The 23,034-nt window shown below is 39.5% G+C and overlaps 1 protein-coding gene across 7 annotated transcripts in view; it reads right to left on the bottom strand.

The window, feature by feature from the left end:
• TTC29 (tetratricopeptide repeat domain 29) overlaps positions 1 to 23,034 on the bottom strand; it is a 358,212-nt gene that overhangs the window by 32,179 nt on the left and 302,999 nt on the right. For 6 of the 7 annotated variants that reach the window (XM_077300153.1, XM_077300154.1, XM_077300155.1 and 3 more), the window contains 3 exons: positions 16,963 to 17,054; positions 8,412 to 8,535; positions 6,106 to 6,459 (listed from right to left, as the gene is read on the bottom strand). In XM_077300153.1, coding sequence (XP_077156268.1) covers positions 6,106 to 6,459; positions 8,412 to 8,535; positions 16,963 to 17,054 — 570 coding nt within the window. Of the gene's footprint in view, positions 1 to 6,105; positions 6,460 to 8,411; positions 8,536 to 16,962; positions 17,055 to 23,034 lie in introns of those variants that run through there. The other variant, XM_077300150.1, reaches the window with a different exon arrangement.

Raw genomic sequence — 23,034 nt, 5'->3', positions numbered from 1 at the left:
TTGCCAGAGAGAATAATCTAAAATATTTTCCAGTGCCCCATAAGAGCTGTCTTCAATGTAAACCCTTACAGCTGAAAAATATAATGCAGCAATATACAGGAGATTTATTGCAATCTCTTTAATCTTTTATGCTCTCCCATATCTAGATTATTTTCTGAGCTCAAATGCTGAAAAGAGCAAATGCAACCCAGGTTAAATGTTCTGTTTATCAAAATATTTTTTACTGTATACATTGTTTTTTGGGGGGAAGGGGCTGAAACAATGTAACATTGTTGCATATTGGATTGTCTGTATATGATCAAAAACTCTGGAGCTTTCAATCAACCAAATTCAGATAATTTTGTATAATATGGGCAGTTCATCTATTTGTCATAGTTGTTCATAACTATATTATTATATTAAAATGTTCTTGATCACCAGTCCATCAAATTATGCACCTATCTCTACTAAATGTGTACATATGTACAATTTGTTATACATCACTTCTCTTGCTTTCACATGTGTTTCCAGTTTTGTTAGATACCATAAATGGCAAAAGTTTACAACTGTCTTCATGAACAAGAATACTTGCAGTAGATCATGAATGACTTGTTGCTTTCAATAACAGCATTAACATAATCAGTATGGTGATAAGTATGGTGATCAGTTGCTAAAGAAATTTACAATTCCCATGTGATGACTATATGATTCTAAGAGCTTTCCTATACCTGCTTTGTGGCTCCATAGAACAAACCAGGTAGTGAGTTGCTCAACCTGGATTTCAAGAAAAAATTTCATCTTAACAACTGCAATTTGGTACAAATGCCATTCATTATACAACCGTGAAGAAATTAGGAAACTGGATAAATGGAGAAAATCCTATATATATATATTTGCCCAAGTAAATTTGACTTTTGAAAATAAGATTATCCAAATAATTTACATGTTCTTAACAAGGCCATTTGGGATATCACACTTTAGACAACCTGCTCAGTTGTCTTGGTTCATCTAATATAATTTATATAAGGTAAAAGAGGCATAAATAAAATATATGTGTGCATAGTGCATTCACTCTGGAATGTAGTTTTCATTAAATATTAATGTATCACCCTATGTGCTCTGAGGCACAGTACCAGGATGAAACTGGTACAAAGTTTGGAGGTGGAAGTACCTAGTAAGAGAATATTTATTTTGTAATTGTAAGATGGTGTAAAAAGTACAATTTAAAATGATGAGGTATTCTTCAGAATTCAAATTGAGGCCTTTTATGCACTGCTGTTTTCCTTTGGTTTCAACATGCATTCCTGTCAGGTGTTTTTATTTGTTCTGCTTTTTTACCCCACTTTCTATGTGCACATATTTCAGGGTTTTCTTTGGTTCTGCATTGAATTTATTCCTTTCAACACTCAATTCGCTTTTTCTTCACCATTTTCCCAGAGTTAAAAAAAAATTGTTTTTGCTTTAGCGTTCCCCCTTTCTTCATCCCCTGGTGAAGTAAATTCAAAAGCATAAAGGATCCTTCGGAGAGCCCACTGCCCCTTTCCTGCTCCTGGAAAGCCATTCCTCCACTGCCTACAGTCCTCCTACACTGCACCTTCTGCCATCTTGTCAATTTCTGTTTTGTTTTTAAAGAAACAGGCTGAGTAATGAAGGGAGGAATTTTTCGCTAATCCCCCCCCCCACCCCGGTTTTGCTGTTCCCTCCAGTCAAATGGGCTGTCGCTTGGAGAAATCATCTGGGGGATGGAGGGGAGGCAGTCCACAGCACTTTGGAGCCTTTTCAAATTAATGATTGTTTAATCAAATTCCATACACTAGAGGAGGAGGGCAGTAGGAGAAGTGAAGGAAGAGTACAAGAAATATGGGGAAAAAGCTGTGTGAGCTTGGTGTAGTGGTTAAGAGTACTGGTCACTAATCTAGCAAGCTGGGTTTGATTCCATAGTCCTCCACATGCAAGCAGCTGGTGACCTTGGGCTAGTCATAGACCTGATAGTACTGTTCTGACCAAGAAGTCCTGTCAGAGCTCTCTAAGCCCCCACCTTCCTCACAACGTGTCTGCTGTGGGGAGAAGAAGGGAAGGTGATTGTAAGCTGCTTGAGACTCCTTCTGGTAGTGAAAAGTGGGGTATAAAAGCAACTTCTTTTTACTTAATGCATTTTAAAACTGATTTCCATTATATATATATATATATATATATATATATATATATATATATATATATATATATATATATATATATATATATATATATATATATATATATATATATATATATATATATATATATATATATATATATATATATATATATATATATATATATATATATATATATATATATATATATATATATATATATATATATATATATATATATATATATATATATGTCAAACTAGATTATAGGACATATGTTATGTTATGCAAGTCCCCAAGTGGTAACTTTTTTATTTCCAGCAAGATCTACTGTTATTAGCCCCGTAAGGCACTTTCAGCAACATTCTGGGCACAAGCATTTTCTGAAAGAGTCTCCCAGAAGACATCAGGGGGGTTCCTTTCTTTTTGGCTTTCTGGTAAGGATACAAAATAGAGTTCTGGCCAGGAAAGGGGAAAGAGGATAATAAGATGTCTTTTAAATCTTATTCTGTTGTTTTAATGTCTGTTTAAAAAAAATTGTTTTGATACTGTTGTCTCTCACTTTCAGTCCTGAGATACACATGATAAAAACAGGCATATAAATATTTGAAATAAATAAATCATTCAAATGGACTGTGCAAGATGCCAATTAGAGCTTTCCATGATGGTTCAATGTAGTCTATGGAGCCTGGTCCCAAAACATTTCAATCAGGAACAAAGGTTTCCCTGGGTAGAAGTCAGCATAGGGAAGAATACTAATAAAGGCAGGAAATAATCATTGTTAGTAGTTGCAACTAGAACTTCCACAAGTTTAGAGAAGCATTCCGTATCACAGTGCCTCTATTTCTTTTTTTGTCTCTAATTCTTCCTTCTTTATGTCTTCCCTAAATGGTTGTCATTGGATTTTTAGTTCCTAGGATACATAATGGCCTGCCTTGTAGCCAACTTCAATAAATCATTTACACTGTATATATGCATGTGTCAAGTGGGCATTAGAAACGAAGAGGCTAGTTTACATATTACATCTCAGAAGAGCAAGATGGTTTGATTAATTTGAAAAAGTTTAATCATCTTGGGTGCATTATTGGGGATCTGAGTTGGTTTTGTATTCTTGATGCAACAGCTCTTTATTTGCCTCTTTTACCTTTCTTATGGCTTCATCAATGCACTTATTAAGGTAGAGCAAATCACAATGGGGGCAATAGTCTGAGGGTTTTAAAGAATTGTTTGGCTGATAATTGTAATTCTAGGCTTGTTTCACACAGTTTGGTGGAGAAAGCTTAGTACAGATTGATGAACCTGATGCTGTCCTTCAGGCAGTACTATCACAGAATTGGTAAAAATAAGGGAACATTTGCTGGGGAACATTTGCTACTTTATGGGCATCAGTACTTAAATAAAGTGCTAGCCCATATTTGTGGGTATGAGAGACAGACAATATAGATATCTGGGGTGGTAAAGAGTGGTTTCTTCAGCACTATAAGGGCCAAGCTGAGAGGAACAGGGCCTGTAGAACGGCTGAGAAGGAAGCAACAACTTGCTTACTAGTGTGATCATCACCTTCTCACAGCACAATGGACAGAAGAATCAGGAGGCTACTGCCATGGGGATATGGGCACCTTTCTGCAACAAGAGATATTCTTGTGGGACAGGAAATCTAGGAAAACTTACAAGAGCCCATAATAGTAGATGACTAAAGAGAAGGTGGATCTCTAAAGCTTTAAGTGTTGATTGGGAAACTCAGAGGCAAGAGCAGAGTCCTTTCTCCTTTAAGTTCAATCTAGAAGGCATCACAGTCCTTTTCTTCTTTCACATCACTTAGTAGCTGTGACTCTGGGGTTGAACTTATTACAGTAATGGCAATCAAGGGTAAAGTTGAATTTCCATCTTTTAGTATGTAATATCAAGTTCTGAGCAGCAAATGTTTACCAAAATGTACTAATTATACAACTTGTAAAGAAGAAATTATAAACAAAATATTAAAAAAGGAAACTTTAAACATTTATGTTGAACTAGACAAGATATTTAACGGAAAAGTATAAAATACTAATGTAGGTGATGTTTTAATGTTCATACAGAAAATGGCAAAAGCAGTGTAAATTGCAATAAAAAAAGAGTAACAGTTTGCTTCTTTTTGCATAAAAGAGTTATAAACGTGTCAGATCTGCTGAGTATAGTTAACCTATATCACTGTGGTTATTAATTAAATACAAGGTAGAATAACAGAGTGTAAGAAATGGAATTAAAGTAATTCTTTATCTCCCTAATATTGCTAAAGTACTAAGGATTTTTCTCATCTTCATACTGCCAGAATCTGGGCACTTTCCCAGATGGGAAAGTTCTAGCAGATGGGAGATAGGGAAAGTTCTAGCCAAAAAAGGTGCAGCTACTTTCAGGTATTTCCTTCGTTTTAGTGTCTTGATGACTTCAACATTTTTCTTCTTGTTATCCAGGCTGACAGATAATACCTAACAGTTCAGCACAACTGTTAACTTCTCCTTGCTTCTCTTTTTGTTTGTTTTCTAGTCGGTTTCTCTACAATACACAACCAGCAGACCTTTCTCTCACACATGCCTTCTTAATTATTTGGAAGGAAATCCATTGGATTCTACTACCACCTTATGCATCCCAGCTGCTACTTCTCGTCATGGAGAAGAACAATGAGGAACCAGCACAAAGGATGCCAATGCCCTAATGTACCACAAGAAGCTCAAAATAATTGAGGTGCACCTAGACCTCTGAAATTATGTCCCATTGACTGCAGTTTCACAAAAGTGGGATACTCAACTCTGCAGGGAAGCTCCTCTATTCACTGGGAAGCATGAGGCAAGAATGTCATCATAAGATGTGGCAGAATGTCATCAGAATGTCATCATAAGATGTGAAAACCAGCATTTCTTAAGTTATTATTTTGAAACCAAATATCTCTTTCTAATAAAGGATGACAAAATTGCCTTTCAGAACTTTTAGGTGCATGTAAACGTTCACTCCATTGTACAAAGACTCCAATTTTGCTTTGGAAGCATGCATATAAAACTGTTTCAGATCTGGGGCTTATCTGCTCTGGGCTTTTAAAGCTGATTGGGTTCTGTTTAAAAAAGCCATCTCTCTTGACTCTGATTTCCACTTTGAAACTGGTCAGGTTTATCCTCTCATCTGCACGGCTGTACTGTGACATTGCAGTCATACTACTTATTTGCTGGCATATCCAAGAGTGTATTTTCTTCACTTCAAAGAGGAAATGTGGGCCCACGGCATTCTCTTTGAGGTGTGGATGCCATTGCCTATTTTGGATTTCCTTTCCCCACCTCCCATCCATGCCTCCAGCACAGGAATTTTGCTATTGTCCCTGTTGATTGATTGGCTCCCAGCAGCAGCAGACTCTTTCCTTTCTGGTGCTACCTCTTTAAATAACTGTTGCACATTCCAATAATACAATGGTATAAGTTGATTCCAATAGCAGTACTTATATGAAGACAGTATCTCATTCATATTTCCTCATTAGTACCTCAAAGAAGCATCTTCCCTCAACATTTTTTAGCCTTCTGCAACAGAATCTCTTTTTTCAATCTTATAGATACCTACAGTTTAACTCTGACTTCAACACCTAGTTGAAATAACAGTGTTGTTGAGTCTGCATGAATGAGACCTGAAAATACCCACCAAGCAAATAATTCCAGCTCTTGATGCTAAATTCACTGTGTTTTCCAGTACAGTGATGAACAACCTGGACCCTGTGAGTTTCTGCAGAATTAATTAAATAAGGCTTGTTTTCCAGCTGATGTGATACTAGACAGGCACTGATGTTCTTCTTGTCTTAACAGACCTCTAATAATTTAAAGTTTGTAACCGATCGACATTCAGTTTTCCCTGACCTATTCTAAACTTCGTATGGAAGTGGCCTGAAAGACAACAAGAAGATGCCGGTAGATTCTAGTGAAGATATCTAATATATGTATATTAAAAAAAAAACCTTCACATGGTCTTACATCTAACCTCCATGCAGGAAAACAGAATTAAACATAGAAAGTAATTTAATAAAACTATACAAGAGAAATGACTTAGCCATTAAGGACAATGAAGCACTAATATGTTTCATAACTAGCATCTTACCAGCAGTAAAAGGGTCAGCGCACATGTCACTTCTATTCCCCTTCCAAGCCAGCAAGTATTCGATGCCGATGTGATCTGCCGCTTCCGTATGACTGTTAACTTTCATCATCATGTTATGAGCTTTCCCAATGCCACAATATACCTTTGTTTCATTCACTAAAGGCAGATTGCCAAGAACATTTGCTGCACAAAATGCCTGAACAAAATATTCACAGGCTTTGGAGTAGTTCCCCTAATAAAAGAAAAACACATGTCTCAGTTTTTAAATGTTTAGTTTTTACAAATTTGCAGTTTGTTGCTGATTAAACCAATTAAGTAGCAAACTTTGCAGTTCTGAATGCAGAAAAACTTTATCTTGCTATTTCAATACCTTCACATGTAAAACAGAGGTAACATACATTAAAAACAATAGGTTCCTGCTGTGTCTGCTATGGTTATACAATACTCTCCTCCTCTTCAAGGAAAAACAAAAATGTTACTCTCAGTAGTATTTTCTTCTGCCTCATATAGAAGTAGGAGGCCTGAACCTTAGAACCAGATGGCTACAATGGAGGAAGGGCTAAAGTAAATGAGTTCACTTGCATTACTGAAGTTGCCACTTCCCCTCCAACCCATGATCATCTCTCTTAAAGAAAAATCTGCCACCTCACTTTTAAAAGTCAACCAGGAATCTCTCCTGAAAATACTATCTGTGTAAGAAATTACGATGACAAGTTGCACAGAGAAGTAGTCTTGATGGTTCAGAATCCTCTTCCCTTAACAAACCCTGTGCCTGTATATCTACCTTGAGCAGTGCAACATTTCTAAAAATTCCAAAGAGCTTACAATCAAAAACATTTATTCAGAGGCAAGTCCCACTGAGTTTGAATGAGACTTTTAAAAAATTATATAATTACATTTATACGCCTCTGCTCACAAACCTGCCATCTCACGGTGGCTAATATCAATAAAACAAAGTAAAAACAATAAAACTAATCCTCCAACCCACTCCACACCACCCCAACCTCCCCCCTTTCCTTCTTCCAATCTACCAAGTCTCTGGGATGATATTCTAGAGCAGTGGTCCCCAACCCCCGAGCCGGGCACTAGGTCTGTGGATCAGTCGGTACCAGGCCGTGACTCCTCCTCGTCCTCCTCCCTGGCTGCTGCCTCGGGGGCTGCCCTGCCGCTGGCTCACCTTTGGTGCTCTCCAGCAGCCGCCATGGCTGGGGCTCCCCCTCAGTGTGACACTGCACAGCTGCTGCTGGCAGCGCCCCCAGCGGGCCGCGGGAAGTCAAGGGCGCCGGCAGGAAAGCAAGTGGAGTAGGCGGCACTGCTCAGGCGGCGACGGCGATGGCAACGTCCCTCAGCAAAAGACTACCCCCCCCCGGGTCTCAGTAAAATTGTCAAACATTGACCGGTCCCCGGTGATAAAAAGGTTGGGGACCACTGTTCTAGAGGAAACTTAAGGGGGAACCTCAGGGGAGGGGAGGGCTAGATCTTTTGCCAGCCCAGCCTCAACCAAGCTTACTCACTAGAAGTCAAAGTATTGTAGCCAAAGAGTTCTCTGCATCAGGTTCCTGAGATGTCGCCTGTAAGTTCAATTAAGTTATGTGCCCCAATACTCAATAAAGACACACTAAAGAGCTAGAAAGAGAGCAGAGATAATAATGGACACTTTCTCTAACCTGGTTTATATAAGGGAAGGGACACTGACTGGGTAGCATGCCAATGTCTGCTTTGAAATTTGTATTTGCATGAACATAACATAAGTATTATTCAAGACTCAGCCTCTAAATGGTCTGGGATCCTCATATCTTCAGGACTGTCTCTCCCAGTATGCCCCACAAAGAGCCCTAAAGTCTAGTGACTCAGTTTTTAAAAACATGCTGCCTTATATTTTCTGATTGAGTCTTAGCTTCCAAAGTTAATCACAAGCTTTAAAATGTATTTTCCCTTATGTCACCCATGATGTAATCTACTTCTAATTTCCATCTGATAGTCAGGGGTGTAAAAATATTTTTATTTCAGCAAATGTGCTGCTCCACAGATGTGCTGTTTCCCGAGTAGATGCCAGCAGCTTGGAAATACAACCTGCAAGCAGTGTTCTGTTGAAATTGTAGATATATGTCAATACAAATATTTAAGATCAGGTTCTATTAATATAGATTCACTATAGATTTCCCTAATCAAGCTAGTACTTACTCTTTCATTGTAAATGTTTCCAAGGAATGTACATGCATCTACTAAGCTATGTGTCAACTGAATGTTCTTGGCAATATTCATAAATTTCTCCAAATACGTAATAGCTTCATCCACTTCACCCAGACTGAGAAGAAATAAAAGAGACTATACAGTAAATATATACATTCATATCTCCATGAATAACTACTGTTGAGTGCTGAACAATCAATCCATATATCAACTTGACACTCAAACATTCTACAGCTTTGGTTACTTTGGGGAAAAAAACTGCAAACAACTAGTAGAAACCATGAAGGCTACAGCTGAGAAACTTGATGGCCTCCTTCAAGAGATAATGGTTGTTCTTTATATTCGTAATCCAAGGGTTGCTGGTGTCATTCTACCTACCTTATTGGCACCAAATTGCAGGTGTCACCTCCAATTCCCAATTCAATATACAAACCTGATCTCACTCCAAAATCTAAGCTGAACATTGGCCAATATACACTGACAAGACATTTGCACATTTTTTTAATAAAGGGAACTATATTAACAATAAAATATCTCACTCTACTGTAGCAACGCACAGGTCCAATACCAAAGTTTTTGAGTGAAAACATCATATGCTTTCTTTCATGTGTCATAGCTGGCGACCTTAATATTAGCTGTGAATCTGAGTGTCTAATGTAGTCGTGCAGAAATCAAAATGTCAAGCCACCAGTGAACCAAAAGCTCACGTCCTAATATAAAAATGTGTAGTAACTAAAATTTGTATATAATGATAAAAGGCATTTTTCATTATTTTTAAAAAAGCTTGCACCAGTTTTTGTGTACCAAATGAGTTTTAAGAAAATGTGCAAAATGGAAATGTGCAAAAATATGGTACATTGTGCCAGTATCCTCTCTCAGATGGGATCAACAAAAATAGTAGGATATCTGCAAAACTATAACTGTGTGACACACCCAGGTGGCTGAAATGCAGCAAACTGATGCTACAAGCTGAAAAGGTGCCTTAAAATTACCTAAAACAAAACTGGACAATTTTATGTTAAAATGAAATTGTTTATAAGCACTACAGTTCAGAAGAGATGCCAATGAACATCCTTGGAATGTTGCAAATATTTGCCACATGTCAAAAGGTTTCTAAAGTTTAAAATCAGTCACATTTTGAAGCCTATTTTTCTTGCAAAGGAGAGAAAATCAAACATTTCCACAATGAAAAATAGAACTGATTTATATAAGTAAAAGGGCAAGGTTAAAATGTTAGACAAATATTAATTCCAGTTTTTCTAGTTTTCTATATGCAGTGCACAGGTGCAACTTGAACAGCATATTATATGGTATAATCATTAAATTCATTCAACCAGACCTTAGAGAGTTAAAAACATATATTCTGAGGAAAAGTACTCCTCGGTCCAAAGAATGAGAATGAAACTGTGCAGAATATTTGTGTATCAAGGTGATTCCAGTTTCCAACTGGGAAAACAGGACTGTTAACACCCTCATCCCCTGACAACTGTCCAATTATGTATATCACACTTGGCCTACTGTTTGCAGTAGAAGTAATCAATAAAGGATGTGGTTGAGTGAACATAGATTTTGGTTGAACCAATGCATGAAATCTTAATCATTTACTCAGAGTGGAGAAATCAAATAGAGCAGAGATGAAACAGCCACTGAGGGGTTTGTTGATTGTGCCACCAAGTTTGTGGGCCAGAGGCTGAAAGTAATAAGTCAGATGGAATCAGTGATAGGATAAAATGTAAAAAGGTTTGCTTAATGTAATGAATTAATAGAAATGTTTTTGATGTATTTTTGGTGATAGCAACATTCTATACTTTGTTTAGAGAAAAAAGCAGACTTCCTAGATTATGTCACTTCTATAAAGCAAAGATAAAACAAAATAAAAAAATAATGTGATTTATAATCAAAACATAATGTGCAGACTCAAAATTTTATTTCTGCCATGACAGTAGAACTCTGCTACAGAAACAAAACTGGATTGTAAAAAAGTCTACAGGTTTATTGTTTAGGAAAAGAAAATTATTATTTGAACATCTGTTTACCTTAACCAAGCTTTTCTTTGTTCTATTAAATAATTATTCATTTTGTTTTATATTTACTTTCTACAGCTTCATAGAAATGGAATAGAATCATATTTTAAGAAGCGAACCCTCAATTACAGAAGACAAAAGTGGCTGCTTGATATCAGTAATTACTGTTTTTAAGGTCCCGCTAGAAAGTCCAATTACATTTCATGAGACCTGAAGCTTATGGTATCTTCCGTTTTGTCATCTTTTTTCCAGTGCTCTGAAAGGGGTATGATCTGACCCTAAAACTACAATTAGCAAGGGGTGGGTTCAGCAATGCTGGAATCCTGGGAGGGGGAGGGAATCCAAAGCTGTCTCCCCCTCCAATCCCTATTATTTCAATGGAACCCACTCCTCTCTGTTGCCTGGATGGCCAGCTCAGGTGAAAGCTGTGCAACACCCCATCTTGGAGTCAGGACTTGGAAAAAACTCTGGGCACTGTGAGTTTGCTGTATGCATAGCAACTTGCATTTGCAAGTTTCAGGGTGGGGCTTGCAGGGACCAAAGAAGCTGTAAAACTGCCTGAGTGCCCTGAGAACAAGCAGCAGTGCTCCTCTTTGCTGTCAGAGAGACAGGGTGATGGTGGGCAATACATGCAGGAGAATGAGGGGCAGTATGCTGAGAGGCCAGAATGGACTGCACCAGCAGATTGCGGGTGGATTTCAATTTTAAATGTTCCTTCACTTGATAAACTGCAAATAGGATACGCAAATAGAATATGCAAATAGAAAGCTAGCACAGCAAGAAGAAAGCATCAGTTTTCTATCAGCAGGGAGCCTTTTAAGTGAAAGATAACAAGGTTGCATTTAACTGTAACTGTTGTTCATCAACTGGATTTTTGTGCAGGCAGACATAAGGGCCTGTTCTGCACTTATACTTTCAATGCACTTTAGAAGTAGATTTTCCTGTTCTGCACAGGAAAATCCAGCTGCCAAAGCACATTGAAAACGCATTATCCTATATGTGCGGAATGGGCCAAGGACTGTACTTTTGTAGGGCTGCCATGGAGAGGGGCTAGCAAGCTTTAAAACAATTATTCTAGATTCCAAGAGCTATCACCCTCCCTTCACAGAGGTGGCTGATTTTTTTGCCCAAAAGTCATGTAACGTAGGAAAGATAAACACTCTTCCCTCAGTTCTCCCTTCACCACCATAGCCAGGCAAGTAGCCATCAGTCAGCAGAAGCCCACAGTGGGGAAAGGAGGGAGGGATGTGTCTGTTCGTAGACTCTACCCACCACTCTTGCAGCTGTTCCCCACCCCAATCTTGCAGAACCACTGTTTGCAGCTCTGTCACCCACAGAGCCTCTTGTGGCGCAGAGTGGTAAGGCAGCCGTCTGAAAGCTTTGCCCATGAGGCTGGGAGTTCAATCCCAGCAGCCGGCTCAAGGTTGACTCAGCCTTCCATCCTTCCGAGGTCGGTAAAATGAGTACCCAGCTTACTGGGGGGTAAAACGGTAATGACTGGGGAAGGCACTGGCAAACCACCCCGTATTGAGTCTGCCATGAAAACGCTAGAGGGCGTCACCCCAAGAGTCAGACATGACTCGGTGCTTGCACAGGGGATACCTTTACCTTTTACACCCACAGATGCCACCTGCCGCATCTGCTCCCCCCACCTGAAACTTGCAGAACTGCTACTGGTATGTGGCATCTGCAGTGAAGCCACAAAGAACAACTCTGCAAATTTGGGTGGGAAGGATTGGGGTGGATTGCCCTCACTTCCTTGAATCCTTAGAGCTAGGGGAGAGATGCTAAAGTGGGGGGTCTTCAGGCACCAGCAAGGTTATGACGTCCATAGTCAGGATTGTAGATCTTAACTTGGCCATCATTTGTAGGCATGCCCCCTCGCAAGCAGTGAGAGGGAACAATGCAACAACTTAAGCCCATTCCCTGCATGTTAGAACTCTTTCTGGGTTGCAATGTGTGAGATCATTTTTCTATTTAGGAACAGCGTTGTTGCCACAGGAGAGAGACAGAGGGATTCCTAGCTCCTCCCAACAGCAATATGACAGAGGCCCTCCCCAGTGCAGGACCCTGGGCAGCTTCCATGTAGCTAAGACCACCCTTGCACCCTTATCCTATAAATAAAATGGCTGGCCTGGGAAAGGGCTGCTGCTTATTAAAATGCAGGTCAGTCTTCTGGATTAAGAGGGAATGATTCCTGAATTAATCACTGAAAGAATTATTAAATATTTGAACAGACTTGACCCTTCCCAATAAGAAACTGAGAGGTTATTATACACTATTCACTTTTCATGAATAACTCTGGTCCTGACACACAGAACAGACGTCTTCACTTTCAAGAAGAAGCACTCGTTTCAAAAAGCAGTACTTGAATCACTGCCCAAACACAAGACTCTCAATACATCTGCTTAGGATATGATCACTACTAGATGGTCACTTTAAACAGGATCCTGTCAGAGCGAACTCAGTTTTTAAAAAAAAGGATTATAGCAATGCAATTCTCCTAATATGTATTTGTCTGCAATTTCTAGCTTCAACTTCCAAAACCTCAAAAACCTTGGTAGATATGTTATCAGTAGTCTCAAACTCCGGCAGGTATGAGCTCCAGTTCAGTGATTTCTGTAATTAGCTATGCAACCATACACACAAAAGCATACAGCTTATTCTAAACATTCTAAATCCCTAACTTAAATAAGACTGTAATCTGCCCAGAGAAGATATTATTAAGGTATAGAATCATAGAATTGGGAGAGACCTCCAGGGTCATCTAGTCCAACCCCCTGCATAATGCAGGAACTCACAACTACCTGCCCACCCACAGTGACAATTTCATGCCCAAGTGATCCTTCCACCAAAAATCTCCAGAATCCAACCTGTCCTGGAGGAAATTCACCTACCATCCCACAGTGGCAATTAACAATTCCCTGGTTATGCAAGGAAGGGCCACAAGAGGCAAACACTGGCACATCCCTTCTTGCCCACCCACTCACTATCTGCCTTAGTTCATAAAATAAGCATTTCTGTCAGATTACTATTTAGCCTCTGCTTAAAAACTTCCAAAGGAGATCTCACCACCTCCCAAAGAAGTCTGTTCCACTGAGGAACTGCTCTAACCATCAGGAACTTCTTCCAGATGTTTAGCCGAAAATTCTTTTGAATTAATTTCAATCCATTGGTTCTGATCTGATCCTCTGGGGCAACAGAAAACAACTCAGCTGCATCTTCTATATGACAGCTCTTCAAGTATTTGAAGATGGTTATCAGATCACCTCGTAGTCATTTTCTCTCCAGGCTAAACAGACCAAGCTCCCTCAACCTTTCCTCATATGACTTGGTCTCCAAACCCCTCACCATCTTTGGAGCCCTCCTCCAAACATGCTCTGGTTTGTCTACATATTTTCACAGTTGTGTAAATAAATAATTAAAGGAGACTAGTTGCTGGCCCCATCTGTCTCCACCCAAATGTGGAAGCATCCCTGCAAGTGACCAGCACAGCTTGAAGGCCTGGCTAAGGCTGCCACCCACTCCTCAGTTGGGTGCTGAACAGATTTCAGCTGCCCTGCGGAGACTTATGGATCTGATCGGATTCCTGAATGGTCTGAAGGACCCAATTCCTCCCGGCACTTCTCTAAATTGTCTGGTCAGCTACTGGCACAACAGAATCCTGGCAGTATTGACAAGATAGCTCCCCGACGTCCTCTCTGCCTCTGTCTTAAGCAGGCCCCTTGGTACACCGAGAAGACTAAAGCGAGTGTGAAGCTTGATGAAGCTTCAAGAACATCTTACAGAATGCAGTTAAGAGCCTATGAGATGGTGGTGAAGTTGGTAAAACACAAATTTTACTCAACTGCAATCAAGTCTGCTAACTCACGCCCAGCATTCAGGATAGTTCAATTTCTTACTGCCCTGGAGGAAGGGCGCCAAAATAATAACCAATTGGACATCAGCTGCGAGGCATTTGCGAGTCATTTTGCAGACAAAATCCTGACGCTAAAGGCAGCGAAGCCAACCACATGCCCTTTAGACCCATGCATATCATGGCTGCTAAAAACAACCAACAGAAGAATAGTGGCCCAACTCTGGGAAATTATAAACCCCTCCCTCTCAACAGGAAAATTCCCAGAAGGGCTAAAGCAGGCAGTAGTTTGCCTGGTGCTCAAAAAACCATCCCTGGACCTGCGACAACCTATCAACTACCATCCCGTCTCACATTCAGCATTTCTGAGGAATATGTTGGAAGGGGCTGTCGCAGACCAACTGTCAGCATTCTTGAAAGAAGCTTTAGGTTCTTCTTAAGGTTTCCAGCCTAGCCATGTGGTAGAAACAGTGCTAGTCACCCTGACGGATGACCTCCATCACCAGTTGGACTGGGGTGGGCTGGCGCTGCTTGTGTTATTAGATCTCTCAGCAGTGTTCAACACAGTGTTCAACACAGTCGACCATAAGCTTCTAGCTCACTACCTCGCCAATGCTGGGATTAGAGGGACTGCATTCTATCACCTTTGCTAAGCCAAACTACTCGCACTCTACAGGGCTCCAGAACACCTAACCACAATATGTATGACTACGTAAGTTTTTTCTCTTCCCCAAGATCCTAAAGTCCAAAATCACATGGTCACTACTTCCACATGTGCCCACAACTTTTACCTTATCAAAAGGTATCAACTTTTACCTTATCTAACAATCAAACTAGATACTGTGGCTTCCTCAAGTTTGCCGCAGTGGCTTGTAGCCACTGGAGCCACTCCAAGCCTCACTGTGCCTGTGAACTGCTGTGGCAGACTTGAGGAAGCCCCAGCATCCAGTTTGATTGATAAACATATAATCGTCCTAGAACTGTAGTGGAAAGAGGGGCTCCAGCCTCACTCCACACTGTTTTCTTGACTGAAATGGCCAGGGGGGGGGGGTATTTGCCCCATCAAAGGATACCCATTTATTTATTTGATTTCTATAGCACCCTTCCATTTGGCTCAGGGAAGTTTACATACAACATGGGGGATACATGGAACGAATTAATATATAATATAAACCAATACAACAACAACAATAATCTAAATAACACAATTCCAGCGATCTTAAACAACAATATAACAGAAATAGGAACTTAGCTAAGGCCCTTAGAGAGGACAGACCATGGAGGGGATGTTTGAGGGGGGACCTGTTGTCAGTCTCAGGCAAAAGCCTGGTGGAGGAGCTCCTTTTTGCAGGCCCTGCGGAATTTTGGGAGTTCGAACAGGGCTCTGATCTCTTCAGGGAGGTCATTCCAGCAGGTGGGAGCCAGGACGGATAAAGCTCTGGCCCTCATTGAGGACTAACGTGCTTCTTTGGGGCCAGGGATCACTAGCCAGTTGGCAGTGGCAGAGCGTAATGCTCTTTTGAGGGTATAGGAAGAGAGACGGTCTCTTAGGTACACTGGGCCCGGACCGCATATGGCCTTGAAGGTAAGAACCAAAACCTTAAGACTGATCCGGAATTCAATTGGGAGCCATTTGAGTTGTTGAAGTATAGGCCAGATGTGAGATCTCCACGGTATATTGGTGAGAATCCTGGCCACTACGGTCTGCACCAACTGCAGTTCTTTATTTATTTATGCACGTGCATGCAGCCCCTCCAATAACACTATCTGTGTCATTCTGACTCAGAAAAACAATTTATAGGGAGGAAGGAGCTTTTCTACCCCCTGCCCTGCTGCCCCACATTGAATCAGGTCTTTGGCAATTTTCAAAGGAGTTCCCACCAGAAACTCCAAGCTCAAATTTGTGTGCAAGCCCTCAGGAAGCCGTAAAGTCTAGCTCAGGAAGCCGTAAAGTCTACAACTCGGTCCTTTTACTAAAATGGGTCTGCTGCATAAACAGGACTCTGCATGTACATAAGACAATATGCTGACCTTCAAACCGGGATGCCCATGTATAATTTATTACTTACAAACAAAACATCTAAATTATCTCACGTTACTAGGGGAAAAATTGATTTCCACCAAGTTTTGGCTGATTTCAAAGCATTTCTCACCATATTTTTATGGTGTGATATTTTTATGGTATAAAATAACAATCCAATACCGTAGAAAGAGAATTATATTTGCAACAGATGGTAAGTCATGTCTTGAAAGCATACATAGCATCTTGCTGAAAGAAGTGAGGCAGAACAATAAAAGCAAAAACTTCTGCAGAAAAATTCTAGAAAGGTTATACAATGGCACATTTACTGAGGCATGTTATAATTTTCTGTGCATTTTGTTTTTTAACCAATAAGGGATGCCAACGTGTCTGTTTCCAGCCATGTTCTCAAACTTTTTAAAAGGTAAAATAATCAATACAGCTACCAGCATCTGTGAAGAGTTGCTTTGAGGGTGGACCTCATAATTAAGCAAGTTGTGATTAAAGCGTTAACATGGTAAAGCAGGACACTGTTAAACATTTGAACAGCCAGCAATAGGAAGCAACTGACCTCTAACATTTTAAGTCTTTCACAGTTGACTGAATTTACAGTTACAGCAGGATAAGAATGCACAAACCTACCTTACCAGCACTTGGGCTAAAGCTTGATATGCTCTGCCTATACCAACAAAGTCTCCCAATATTTTAGATAATTCTAGGTAAGCATTTAGCTTCTGTAAGAAAAAGAAACAGAGAAGCATTATTAGCGGTGTGTTTTTTAAAAAAAATTCTTTGGTCCCTACTGCAGGCCCAGATAAGAAATTGCTGTGTTGACAGAGCCATTCATTTGAAATAATTTACATAAAATACTTTATTGCATAATTATTCCATAAATGTATATCAGCAAATACTGTACATAAACATCTTTTAATACAAATATCACTATTTACTGTGTTAGAAAGCCAAATAAATGGATTATAATTTACAAAAGAACTTATGCAGTTCACAAAATGTGCATACTTGTTTGGCAATTCTAAGCTAATATTTCTAAAAAAAGACATTGACTATATGACATGCATCCCTCACATGTACTTTCCTTTAAATAGTTATTGAGAGGATTTTTAGGTTTGTAAAGAATCAGTAATAAATTGTAAATAATAATTTTGTAAAGAATAGTCTTGAAAACAAACAATTCTACATCAACTTATCATATGTACTTCGAATTACTTTTGCACAAAAGTGATTTGATAATATTCATTTAGAATGCAGTCTATTAATTTTTCACCTGTAAGCAAAGGATTACATCTGCCACACTGAAACATGCGATCTTAATTTAATATAACACTGACATCATCTGTATTGCATAATTTCCCTTTCCATCAATTTTTTTCATCAGTGAGTAGCAAGAAAGCATGTATATATAATGAAATCCCATTCTTTCCTTCATCTCTCTCAGTACCTTGACCCAATCTATTACACACATGAGGACACAAGAACCCTCTAAAGACTATCTATGGAAATCTTTTTTGTACATTCTAAAGGAAGGATTAGCAAATGTCATTTACCAGGTTTGAAAGGGGATGGGAAGTGCAAGAGACCACGGTGCAGAAATCTTACACAAATGGTGAAGCTTGACTGGATGTTCAGATGTATCCCAATAGGAATGGATGTAGCCTGGGCCAAACTGACCATGACCAGAGCTGTTTACACATTACTCTACTGAGGTGATAAGGCAAGTCTTTTGTAAGGAATTGGCTAGCAGGGTTCTGATCCAGGCCTGCTAGAGTCCATCACTTTAACTTTTGCACTGCTGGCACCTTGGAATGGATTTGGGTCAGCTGCTTCCTTTGAAAATATTGCAATAACACATTGGGATACTCAAGAGGGAGGTGACACAGTCAGTTTGAGATATCCATTCAAGTGATATGAAAAATCCCTTGTTAGATAAAACTGGGACAAAAAAAGATACTATGCTATGTGAAATGCATCATGCAACTCTTCAAAGTATTTTGTTTAACAGTTTGACTTTCTAGTTTTTTCCAGCCCTTCAGTTAAGCCACCTTCATGTTCTGCTGCTGTAATTCTGCCCTTCTGTTGTCCATGTGTTTCTGATTTAAGTATTGCCACATTAGTATAACATTCTCATATCTGGAAAATCTACACTATAAGGAACACAATTCTCAGTTTACACAATGGATTACAAAGAAATTCTGGACTCTCCCTCCTGAACTCACCTGTGAACTATGGTTTAGTGTAGATTAGAGCTATTGATATTATTGAATCATTAGAAAGAAAAAAATAATTAAAAGCAATAATTCAAGACTATATGTAACATTGTTTCCAGGTCTTTCATGCACAACTGTAAAAGGAATAAACCCATAAAGCCGACTCAGGTGCGACTTAATGCATTAACATCTACTAGAATTTGCATATGGCCCGAAGCAATTGATTTAGTAAATCTAATTAAATTCTTCTAACTCTCCCACACATCTGTATTTTATAAAATTTAATAGTATTTTTAGACAGAAAGTTAAATCTAAACCCATGGTGTGTTTTTTTTACTTAAAACAGAACGAACTTTATGTACAGAAATATGGGGATCTAATATTTCTGTACCAATGCTGATTAAAAGAAATAATTTCAAATGTTTTCTTTTAATTAAGGAATCACAACATTCTTCTAAGTGATGGAATGTATCTGATTAAATATTTTGCTTTTTCTCTCTTCCCTCCTTCAAATAATAAATACAAGTTCTACATATTAAGATGGTCTCTGTAAGCAAATATCAGGGACAGTCACCAAAATATCTGTAAAAGGATTAACTAAGATAGGTGCTTATGTGGCATAGAAATCAGTGTATTTATAAAAAAAGAGTTTTATTATGTGAGAAGGAAACTGTGTGGTGTGAGAAATCCTATTTAGATTTACCATGGCTACTCTCTAGTGCATTATAGCTGTAGTTCATTACAAAATGTATTTTAGGTTTTATTCTCTTAATACAATATACACAAAAGTTATCTTCTGTCTCTATGTTTACCTAACATTATCAGATACATTTACATTTATATAACAAAATCGTGGGTAGTATCTCTTTCCCACTACTCATATTGTTAATAAATATTATTGTGGTGGATGAAAGCTGTACTTGATGGGGCTTAAAAATTGGTCCTGGGTCAAGAAGACATATTCCAAGGCATATGCATAGGCTTAAAACATTCAGTTCGGCTTCCGTGGTCAAAGCTGTTGTACAATAGAGCTAGGAAAATATTAGCTGTATGAAGGAATAATAGTAAATGTTGAAACAGGGGATTCCAGATGAAAAAAGAAACTGAAGTTCAGAGATTATATAAAATGAGGATGAGGATGGAAAAATCCATTTTACTAGAAATATTTGAAATACAAAAAAACGAACAGAAGGATTAAATTGTACTCATGTTTTCTTAACATTAAAAATTTATTTCCAAGGTCAAATCTCAAGATCGAGGTCATCTTCAACTGAACACTGGAACCTGTGAATACTGTCATACAGCAAACAGGGAAACTCTCTTTCTCACCACTGGCACATAAATCTGACTTCATCCTTAGACATGACAAATGTAGAAATCTAGCAAGACAGAAGGCATATTCTAATACACCAATTGTGTTGGGCTTTAAAACACCACTTGCTGAAGTCTTCATGCATGTCTCATCACTATCCAATTCTTTTGACTTTAAAGCATTGCTTTCATTTATGCAGAACCTGCTTTCAGCCTTTATTAAATAAGTGCAACAAATCCTTATCCATTGTTCCTCTTAATATTTGTGAAACAGCCCCGGGGATGGAGATTGTGTTGAGTGTCCGAGATAGAATAGGGCTAATCAGGGTGCAGCCAGCTTGATTGGCCCACCTCCTACAGCTCCCGTGATCGGACCCTGCCCACTTGCCACTTAACTTGCAGATGCACCTGGCTGCCGGAGCCAGTGCATCTCCCTTGGTCTGTGCCTCCACCATGCTGCCCGTGTTCTCTGCCTCTGACCAATGGTTGCTTGTGGCCCGCCCCAGGACTACTGTGATCTGGCTACCGAGACATGACAAGGATGCATTTGTGGGGACGGCCGATCAGTCCTTCCTCGGTGGGGGGTGGGGAATAACTCCTTGCCCTCTTGTCTTCCATGGGACTTCCCCGTGCTGCTCTCTGTGCCTCACCCCCATGGCCCCCATCCAGCTTTTCCAGCGCTCAGCCTCACCTCCTCTGTGTATCTCCCCTCCCTGTCCCCTTTGTTCGCTGGAGTGCTCCACCAAGCTGCGACCACGCCTGTCAGATGGCGCCAATGCTTCCCAATATCGAGCCCAAAGGACCCTGCCTAAGCACTCCCCCCCCTCCACAGAATGCATGTTGCCAGCTCCTGTCATCCCCCCAGCAGGCTTTCCATCTCTCTCTGACTGAGCCAGCTCCCTTCAGGCAGCTGTTTATATAAAGCTGTGCAGCCCCACCTTAAATTACATAGTCTTTCCCACTGTCCACACTTCATCCAGATCCTTATCAGGCCTGATGATCTCTGTCCTATCAGATCCATCCAGGTTAAATTTCAACAAATCTGGAGGTTGACCTTCAAAACTGGGTGTGATTTTTTAGCACTTAAATGAAGCTGGGAATTCTAAGATTCCTGACTAAGGCTTAGCTTTTGCCATTCTGCCATTATCTACCCTACATTAAAGCAGAGGTGTCCAAGAAAGAAGACTTATCATGACAGACTCCCCAGACTTTGGCTAGAGAAGACACATGCATGGACCTTGGCTCTATGCCAAAGTCAGCATTTCTCTAATGAGGCAGTTAGATTTCTATAGGGACAGGCAAACCTAACACTTCCATAAAACCACTATACAAGGAATTTAGAAAAACATAATACATATTGTGATTCAACAAGACAGAATGGGAGGAAAGACAGACAAGTCACTGACTCGAAATCACAATCCCTCTTTCATGAGTTTCCCCTATACCATCTAACATATCTTACAGAGCAAAACATGGAACAGAATGTTGTGAGCAAAACATGGAAGAGAATGATGTAAACTGTTTTATGTCCCCACTTTGGAGAAAGAGTATAAATCAAGTAAAAAACAAAGGGGAAAGAAATGAATATATGTAAGCAAATACTAATACGATATCTAGGGAAATATTTTAGAATGAGAAAAATGTCTGCTTTGTTAAGTCTTTATTACAAAATGTAATAAGAAGTACAACAGCATTCATGAATATCCATCAATAGATATAGATGCAGATATACACAGGCAAGGAAAAGATAATCGTCATGGTTTAAGATTGCTTTCAGGCTTAACCTAAATGATACACTGATCACAAGGAGATTTCTGCTTTCACATGATATATTCATTTGTTTAGAACAACTACCACCTGCACTTGGTATGTTGAGTTGGTCACTCGCCACCTTAGAAATCCACCATTCTGAATGTTTATTTTATTCTCACAAGGAGTAAAACTCTTCCGCCAATAATCTGAGAGAATGGAACCATTTGTGTTTATGGTTCTTCTAAAATATGTAACTTTCCAATTTTCTATTTAAAAACTAGGCCTGGGAAAGAAAAGGGAAGACATCCTTTTTAAAGAGGAGGTGGCAAGAAGATGTTGAATAAAAGAGAGGGCACCATGGCAATAGGATGAGGGGGGAAAGAGCAGATCAAGAGACAGCAAGAAGCAGCACGGGGGGAAGTGGGAAGGCAGCAGAACATGTTATTGTTTCCTAACTCCCCCTGAACAATGTAGTCCCTATGCCACCCAAAAAACCTGCTACTGAGAGTCAGAAACTCTCAGAAGTGGTGCAAAGCAGTACAGCATTTGCAGATATTATGAATCTCCTCTTTGTGAGAGAAGTGCCTTCTGCTCATGCAAAAGCTGTTTTGGATCCACTCCCCCTTAAAAATTAAGTACGGATTTAATGACACTGAGCTACATGGCTATAACAATCACACCATGTAACACCCGCCCTCCTTAAACTCTCATATTTTAAATCACTGTCAAATTTTATTAGAAATACGTTTATTTCGATTTCTGACAATTTAATATAGCTCAGACATTTCACAGTCATTGAGCAGTTAAGACCCTTCTTGCCTCATTTACCGTTCTTGAACATAGTTCAGACAATCAACCACAACATTAGTCAAAAACATCACTAGCTAATAGATTCTGACAAGCACTGCAGTAACAGGCTAAAAACCAGACTGGGTAGCGGCTTCCAAGGATATTTCCTACAGCCATGAGAGGTGTTAGTAGACAAATTGATGCAGAAGGAAGTGAGGAGAGAAGGAAATCGCCAGTTTCTCAAAAGACAGACTTGCAGTAAAAAAAAACAAACCCAGCTTGTTTATTCCTATATTTGTCTTGAAATTAAACTGCAATATATCTAGCAGGAAACATGTCCACATTGGAATTTTATTGATATCAATTTATTTAGGGCACTCTTGTACTTCTGCCAAAACTTTCTTCAAGTTTGCATATTCTTCTATATATTATTGAATACATGTACTAGTGAGAGGTTTATTGGCCTTCCCCCCCCCCTTGTAAACAGGGAACAAGAATACCACTGGCCTCTAATTAAGTTATCCGCTGTTGATTTAAAATCCAGGACTGAAAACCACGTGTGTCGCTCCTGTATTAGTTCTCTGACTGGGAGCACTTTCTTTAAAGAGGCCATTTCTACACAGCATTTAGAAAACAT

Source organism: Paroedura picta, chromosome 10 (genome assembly GCF_049243985.1).
Source record: "Paroedura picta isolate Pp20150507F chromosome 10, Ppicta_v3.0, whole genome shotgun sequence".
NCBI classification, from domain to species: domain Eukaryota; kingdom Metazoa; phylum Chordata; class Lepidosauria; order Squamata; family Gekkonidae; genus Paroedura; species Paroedura picta.
Note: the sequence above shows the minus strand (reverse complement) of the source record. Positions and strands in the feature narration are given on the sequence as shown.